At 31.9% G+C, this 8,911-nt stretch overlaps 1 protein-coding gene across 2 annotated transcripts; it reads right to left on the bottom strand.

Moving 5' to 3' along the window:
* Positions 1 to 6,033, bottom strand: LOC148613833 (uncharacterized). 2 transcript variants are annotated; one of them, XR_015923469.1, is made up of 8 exons: positions 5,798 to 6,033; positions 5,273 to 5,311; positions 4,398 to 4,474; positions 3,011 to 3,082; positions 2,368 to 2,647; positions 1,557 to 1,651; positions 1,055 to 1,123; positions 1 to 359 (listed from the first exon to the last, which is right to left on the bottom strand). XR_015923469.1 is itself a non-coding variant. In XM_088587472.1 (5 exons), the coding sequence occupies exons 1-5, from the start codon at positions 5,853 to 5,855 to the stop codon at positions 2,534 to 2,536; spliced, it is 360 nt and encodes a 119-aa protein (XP_088443598.1). In that variant the 5' UTR covers positions 5,856 to 6,033; the 3' UTR covers positions 2,320 to 2,533. The 2 variants fall into 2 exon arrangements, 1 of the variants encoding a protein (XP_088443598.1); XM_088587472.1 differs by lacking the exons at positions 1 to 359; positions 1,055 to 1,123; positions 1,557 to 1,651 and having other exon boundaries at positions 2,320 to 2,647.
* Positions 6,034 to 8,911: the final 2,878 nt, after the last annotated feature.

Genomic DNA, 8,911 nt, shown 5'->3' with positions numbered 1-8,911 from the left:
ATTTCCATATTAGCTAACTTATTCGTCTAATGCTAGCCACACACCAAGAGTCCAATATGACTGATCGAGAACCAATTACCGTATATGGTAATGTCACTATGTCATAAAATACATGTGTGCTCCAACACTTTACAATATAATGAATATAATTTTAAAATTAGTTAAAACAATAGTTGTTTTGTTGAATGATTGAAATACATACCTGTTGTAATATTAGGCAAATAGGTAGGGCTTGGGTATTTTACTATATTTCCATTATAGTTACAGAGATTTCCGGTGCAGCAATGCATTTTTAGTCTGGATATCCATATATCTCGCCGACCAAAAACTGGTTGTGATATATGCATAGCATTACAAACCTGTAATATGATTAGTTGACCATTTGGTTTTGTTTAATGCCTTACCTTAATTTCCTCTGCATTACTAAGGCACGAAATATTTTATAACTAGAGGAAAGTTCATGGCATCTTCAGGAAGATCTTTAGACGTTGATGCTTTAATGCAGTTTGCAGTGTTTCTCCAAAACAAAAATGGTACTGTTTCACCAATCGTTAAGATTATATGGTAATCAAAATATGTAATCACATCATGAGAATTGATTTTTGAACAACCGTGCTGCTTTATATGTCATTAACTTATAGGTTAAAATAAAAATGGAAATTGTTTCAGTAAAAATATGAGACTAAAGGACAATACGGTATACATTGCAATATATTTTTTCCTTTGATTTTTGTGTTTTGTGTGTGCGGTTTTTTTTTGTTTTTGTTTTTGTTTTGTCAATAAGATATTTTGATTGTGCTAGAAGTACAATATGTTTATCAAGTATATTATTATCCATAAATGATAGAATCAAATGTATTCCAGTATATTAAAACCTCTCTAAACCAAACCCCTTCCAGAACGTAGAATTTGGTAGCTGTGGACAGGTGTATGATTTATCCAGGTTAAATACACATTTGAACTGACGCAAAGGAACTTCAAACGTTGTCTGGTGTAATGAGGTTTTCGGTTAATTCAGGGTTTAGTTTAGATAAGTTTCACTGTAATTCCTTACATGTCTTTCTACACAACCAGTTTGGTAAAATGTCTCTCCAAACCTAGATTGTTCCTCTATAAAGCAGACCTGGAAATGACATGATTGAAGTTAACAAACATTTCATGCACCATATATGTACTTACCAAGTGTTTCATTAGCCTGAGTCACGTTTATATATTATGTTATACATTCAGAGTTCAATTAAGGGACCCATTCAAATGGGCAAATGACAGAATTGTAAAGCGTAGCAACCAATTCATTATTTTATTTATTTGTTTATTTTTTTACCGTAGAATTCGGTCGGTGTGGACAGGTGTGCGATTTATACAGGTTCAAAATACATTAAAACGGACACAATGGGACTTGTCTGGTGTAGCAGATTTTTTGTTAAATCAGGGTTCGATTCAGACAGGTTTCACTGAACCATAAACGGCAAAAAATTATTATTATTCAAGTTTTGTGACGTGCACACATATTCAAAAATATAATTTTTTTTGGTTTTTAAAAGTAATAGATATACCTCTGAATCACCACAAAAGTTTACTTTTGTGCATCTATCTGCTTTTAAAAGTCCCGTACAAGCAAAACAAGTATATCCAAACCTATGATTCATATCTACAAAAAGAATAATAATGTATATGTTTTTGATCGTATTTAATCGATTGTTAAATTCTTTTTTTTTTTTTTGTATTTATTATTATATTATTAAGTAGTTACATGTATTGCTACGTAATCGTATTTTGTTATTCAAATCGATATACATTAGAACCAGTATTATGTTCTTGGTGTTGTTTGAAGTCTCCAAGAATGATTTGACCAAGTCATTCATTTAGAAATGAATAATAAACTATTATTGATTTTCGCGCTGAAATCCGTATAGAGGGTTATTTTGCGGGGTGCATATTTGTGCTTTTGTCAATGGTCCGGGTGAAACGCCAAAATTAATTTCATAAAATATTAACTGATGACTTAAGTGCATCACTGAACAACCGCCATATCCCTTTTTGCCCAAAATATCGCTAAAATATTCCGCCATACATTACTTGTTCGTGATTTAAAGATTTTAAGTAGAAATCTAGAACAGGATTGATACGGAACATGAATCACACAAGAACTGAACAAAGGAACACATTGTTATGGTCAAAACATCAACAATGCATATTCAGTATCTATATTTTGAAAGTGAAATGACTTTTCCATTTTATTTGTCATTGTGCATTTATAGCTTTTCAATATCAATGAAAACGACGAACTCGTTTATGGAAATAATTATCATACTTATAAAATGTTTTGTGTGACAATATATATTGCTGAATACGCCTATCACTTACCCGTTTCTCCACAACCATTGGTATTACATAAATCTGAATCACAACAATCGAAACATATCTGTTCTTGTCCATCGTTTAAGTCATCGCTAATATTCGTAATTCTTACAGTGAAGTCGTTCGTGGCATAACAGACCTAGAAAATCAGCTGAAAAACTGTTATTGTTCATCAATTTCTGTCGGAATGGGTGGAGGGAGATTGTTGCTGACTGTTACGTTGCTTTGCTTTGCCTTTTTCAGTAATCAACCGAATACAAGTTATCGTAAACATTAGTAGCGATTTCTATCATAAGATAAAAAATAATGGTATATCATTAATACATATGATAAAACAAACTTCACATTTAGAAGAATAGAATACATTGCTACATTAAATCTGTACTTCTTGGGCTACCTATGGTACTTAAAAATTTCTTCAGCTCCAAAACTGTCCTTTCATACCATTTGCTGAAGAATATAAATGTATTGCCATTGATTTGATATGTATTCAACACGTATGGATAGAGTGTTCGAGTATTGATAGCCTTTACTGTATAAAAACCTGTTTCAATTTTCAATTGTATTGATAAACTATCCATACTTTAATTATCGCAAAAACAACTTTGCTAACTATTACCTAACGAAATTGATTCAAATTAAAACTTACCGATCTATCTAAACATCCCATCTTAAACGTCACATCGCCATAAATGTTTACAATGCGTTCAACTCCACAGATCTACAATTAAATTGCTGTTATTGAAAATTTTGTTTTATTTTTTAGCTTTAAAAATCTGGTGTCGATTTACAAAAAGTCGTGAGTGTAAAGTTGATCGTAAGTAATGACATCATAAACTAAAATAGCATTGTGACGTCATGATTTACGATCAATTTCACACTTACGACTTTTTGGAAACCGACGCCTGTACTGCTCTTCCTGTTCAATATCAGATTTGATTTATTATATCTAATATGAGCAAACTTAGACGCAGCAGAAAAAACATATAATTTGAAAACCTTTCATGATTTTTGTCAGCCTTGTTATTATCAGCATTTAAAATGGTAAATTTTGTTTTTAGTAAATGGTTTTCATCTTCAAAATTATGCCTTCTCCTTACTTTCATGGTCTGAACTATGTATGATTGGCATGGTCCAAATGGTCTTTTGGTCGAAAAATCCGGTATCGATAAGCTGATTATGTCATTTACATAGCCATTCGTGTGTCATGTATTGACCATCTATATCTTGGAAGAAGCTTAGAAGTTTAAAAAGATACAGTAATGACGAAAAATTATTGCCGTCAGAGATGGGCCAATTGAACTAAATAGCAAAAGGGATGCACTACATTTGTGAAAATCACATTGTAACGGAAAGACCATTGGGTTTGATCCTTAATGGTGCAACCTTAAATGATATTCCTTGTATGAGGAAATACGTCTCAAAAGGTCTCTTACCATTTTTTTTTCACAGATAACAGTTCGTGGTTGAAAAATACTCAGTTTCTTCCAAAATAATGAGTAATGATTTTTATTTATTTATTTACTTATTTTATTTTATTTATTTATTTTTTTTTTTTTTTTGTAATGTGGTCTTTGTACTGATGTGACCGCCGATTTACCAATAATAACGTAATAGCATACAAGTGCTATTTAATTACCATTGGGATATTCACGCTGCAATAGAAGAGGGAGGTTTAACGTGCTGTAAAATCTAGATTTAATCCACCATTTTGTTTGAAGTGCCTCTACCAAGTCAGGACTATTGTGCTTCCAACTGCTCCGGCGGTATAATATCTATTTTGACAGATTTATTTTGGACTTGACTTGATTATGGATCGGACAAGTGTTCGGTAATTTTGTTGTAACAGCTATGTACTTTCTTGGTGTACATAAATGACTCTGAACTCATTGTCTAATCACGCTTCCCTTTTGTTAAAAATTTTTTGCCATCAGTGTTTGCTCGTTTTGTGAAATAAACATTAGCAAAAAGTGCTTGCATGATTTTTAGGTTCCACCGATGTCTGTCTTTTAATTAACGTATAGCTAAAATCCTACCTCACCTTCCACGCATTTTTGTACGTGCTGGCAAAAACGTGGATGTTTGATGTCAGGACAGTTAAAACAGATCAAACCTTGAAATATACACAATATATCTCATGTAACATCACGTATGGTTCTATTAACTGGTTTTCGTTTGTGTTTTATTAGTCTGATAAAAAGACTTTTTAAACGAAAGTTGTATGATAGGTATCTATCATTCTTTCTATATTTACATTAAAACGGAATATATATTTGCTGGAGTCGTAATTGTTAAGACGTTACAAATGTCTTATTTAGTACTCCAACAAACAGACTTTGACGCAGAAGTCATTTCAATTTCTGAAATGCTTTCCTTGATATCAATAAATCATACATGTTATGTTCGTCGAATTGACGGAGGAGGTTGAAGAAGTTAAGGTTTCATATATATTTAGTTTGAAATCACTACGATTTCAAAATTATTCCGACAAATACAGTAATCGTATGGGGAAAAATGCCTTATTTGTTATATAGGATGTGAAATAGGGTGGGGTGGGGATAGTATACGTGTGGCTAAGGATTTCGAATGGGGAGGATGAGAAAATTAGTTATTGAAGTTTTTTATGCAATAAATGTATATTTTATTTTATATATTATGTATATATATTTAATTAAAATAACATATAAAATGTTGAAGAATTTTAAGTTTAAATTACGATTTAATAATGTGAATATTTGATAACAAAATGTTATGGGGATTCTATGATGGGGATGGTGAGTTTTCAATATGAAATATTAGATTGGGAATTAGAACGGGGACAATGGGGAGATTGGATATTGTGAAAGTGGAATGTTTATACCATTCAACAGTTCTATTTTAATTATAAAATATAAAGACAAATATATCTTACTGTGTGTTGTTGTTACCATTAATAGTACGAATAAAATATCTGAAAGAGATATTGAAATCACCATTGAAATAATCTTTTATCTATCTTTACGAATTCTTTAAATGAAATTTAATACTACAATTAAGTTGAAACACTGTATACTGTATTTTTTCATCACGTTTATCAAAATCAGTTTATTAATAAAAATTGTAACACACAAGCTTCTCTTGTAAATAAAAAAAAAACTTTTACACAACACATAAGCAACAAAATGATCGCCCAACAATACACTCTTGATACACGACATTAGAGAATACACTTTTCCCGTATAGTTTATATAATGGATTGAAATACTGAAAACAAAGCATTTGAAATTTAACGAGTGATGTAAAAATATTTTTTTACGATTTTTTTAATGATCAGAAATATTACCATTTAGGTATTACTTACGCATGTTATCAATACACGACGATAATGAACATATATAGTGTTTTTTTTTTATTTTCTCTGCTTAAAAGACACGTTATATATTCGACGAGAACTCACTCAGTTTTGCCACTAATTTCCACCTTCCAATCATTTTGCTTTTGAGTCTATGGTACATAGATAAAGATAAGAATGCAGTTAAGTTGTTTCGTACACCTGCAAGGTGAAAATATGGTACGCCTGGTTGCCACAAAATGTCATAAGAGTTGATAGATGTTCAAAAACACTGACAAAAGACTTTCAAACAAAAAATTATACGTTTTGTTTTGGGGTAAAACTGTTTAAAAACAAGAGGTAAATTCAATAGAAGTAAAAAAAAAACATTTGTTTTAAAAAATCATTGGATAAAGTTTTAAGCAAAAACCTTAAATGGTATTATGGCAAATAAATTTATTATATTTTTTATGTTTAAATTATAAGCAAAATATATTAGGAGCAGCTATTCAAAGTTTTCACCTTAAATATTAAGAATTTGGTGCAAAAACCTTTACATTTTATTATAACATTTTTTTTTTGGGGGGGGGGGTGGGGGTACAATTTAAGGCACTTTTACTTATTTGATTTTTGGTAGACTTAATTGGTTTTGTAGGATCTTAAAGTAATGCTTGTTGTTACCTGTTTCTTACCTGACAATTTGTAAGTAGTCGGATAAATAAAGAATGATTTTTATTTTTACGTTAAAAGTGATACTGTACTGTGGCATTAACGATTAAAACTTATCTAGAACTTTTCTTCAAAGACAGTAGTATTTTTGACGAAAATAGCCGTATTCTGTCGATGCAACGCCGAGGCCTGGTACGGCTGTTCGAAGAACGATGTGATTTGGTCAAAAAACCAGCTGAGTGACATACAAAATAGATTTTGTATTAAATACTCCTTGTTTGGTATGGAATATATTGTTAGCCGCTGGGTTATATTTTTGCAATCACACAGCGGATTTTCCCAAATATTCATATATTTATACATATGTATTGCTATTCCTTAAAACGAGCGATTTTTTAGAATATCATATATATTTTTTTTTTTTTTTTGTTACTTTGTATGTATGATTTTAGTTACTTAATGTTCTTTGTTGTGTATGTCTGTTTTCCATGTCTCGTCTGTCTCTGGATTACATTATTTTAATTACTGCTATAACCTTGGTTCCCTTGATTACTATTTCAAAAAGCTGAAGACAAAATGGGTAACCTTATAAATTGATTTACTAAACTTTTCAAGAACGTATATTCACGATTGACATTTTTACTTGAAAAAAAATTCTTCTTTTTCCTATTCTAATAACCTGTACATGCTACATCATTGGTTTAAACTGCTATGGCTTTTGGCTGACATTTACATCCCCGTGGGCCCCGTGCAGGTCCTGGTGTTAAAAGAATAGGCCTGCAGCAGCGCTAAGCTTGTCGTAAAAGGCGACTAAATAGAGCTCAGAACCCTAGCCGGGGGCTAGGGTACTCTACCCACAGAGTAACCGGGTTGTGTGCCCCAGGTTGCGGAATGGAGTACCCGTGGAATGTTACATGCTGGGGTCGTCAGACCTTACTACGGAAAACCTGCCCGCAAACCATTGTGGTGCATTGTGATGGGAAACTTGCCTCGCACGTTAAAGAACCCTTCTGTTGTACATGTTGCATTCTGTTGGAGTAGGTAGGAACCATTGGGCTCCGACACAGGAGGCTAAATTGCCCGATTCAACACACCTCTCCCAATTTTCAGTGGTATTCTATTGGAGTAGGAACCATTGGGCTCCGCCAAATGAGGCTAAATTGTCCGATCCAACACACTTCTCCCAATTTTCAGTGGTATTCTATTGGAGTAAGAACCATTGGGCTCCGCCACAGGAGGCTAAACTGCCCGATCCAACCCACCTCTCCCAATTTTTAGTGGTAATCAAACTGTGGTAGAGTCTGGCACGGATAATAACTCCAAGACGTGTGTACACTGACTGTTACGTTTATTACAATAGTAAAAGCGAGGATCTCAGAATATACAACATGTTCAGAATATATACTATTCAATTATATAAGACATATTCTTAATTCAATGTACATCTGGACAAAAATCTGGACATATACATTCTATGTGTCCAGTTTACCTGCCTTGCGTATGATTTACTGACCCATTTATTATTTGTGTACAAGTAATTATTGTCCCCCGGATGTCAATACATTTATTCATTACTTGTTATTCACTGAGGTATTTTGTATGTGCATTTGCTGACACTTTAATTGTTTAGCCTTAGATACTGTTGCTATTGTATAGTTACTTGTTTTTATAATACGTTCTTTTAATTCCTCTTTTTTTGGTTGTTTTATACCCTTAAGTATATATAATTCAATTTATAATTAACATGAACAATACTAATTCTTCAAGTCATTAACACATTCCTCCCTTTCTCAAAATAACAATTTAATCAATAATGTCTAAGTACTGTTCTATCACAAAACCTTGCCGACCCCATAATTCTTTTATTTCATCCTAATTTTTCATTTCATCATTATTCCATGTTCATTTTATTATACATTTCATTTTCATCGCCTGAATATAGCTGAAATATTGCTGCTCTGGCGTTAAACCCCAACAATCAATCAATTAATCATAAAATATATCAGATATCTGATGATAAATGTTACATTTCTGTTGTCTGATGATCTTTAACATGTGTATTTATTAAGATGTCTTTTACAATATTTTATATATCTGTTATATCATATGAAATATATAAATTGTCGATTGAATACGAAAGTTGCTGAGCACAGATTTCAGACATTTATACAGATCCATATGGGAATGTTCACGAAGGGATATTATCAGCAAATCAACTTCTAGAGCATTTACATTTATTAATCCTACACGTTTAATTGAAATTATCAAGGAATAACATCAGGGGATTTTTTTAATTAATTACCGTAAGGTATATGGTATTCAAATTTCATAAATATTAAATTGGTTAACACACTCCAATGAATAGGTGCAAAAGTTCATAACATTCCCCATGCACTGAAAATTCTATAAATATTGAAAAGCGTCGCGGTTTTCTAGAGTTCATCTAACTTCAAGGATTAAACTAACTCTTAGAGGTAGTATTTTTTTACGGTCTCATTTCGTTTGCTTTTTTTTTCTTTTTACTATTTTAATTTTCATTGTTTGTTGATTTTGTTTCTTAAATAACGCCAA

The sequence above is a fragment of the Perna viridis genome, chromosome 6 (genome assembly GCF_037379345.1).
Source record: "Perna viridis isolate PV_CMFRI_1.1 ecotype Kerala chromosome 6, ASM3737934v1, whole genome shotgun sequence".
NCBI classification, from domain to species: Eukaryota; Metazoa; Mollusca; class Bivalvia; order Mytilida; family Mytilidae; genus Perna; species Perna viridis.
The sequence above is the reverse complement of the archived record's forward strand: the minus strand, read 5'-3'. Positions and strand labels throughout refer to the sequence as shown.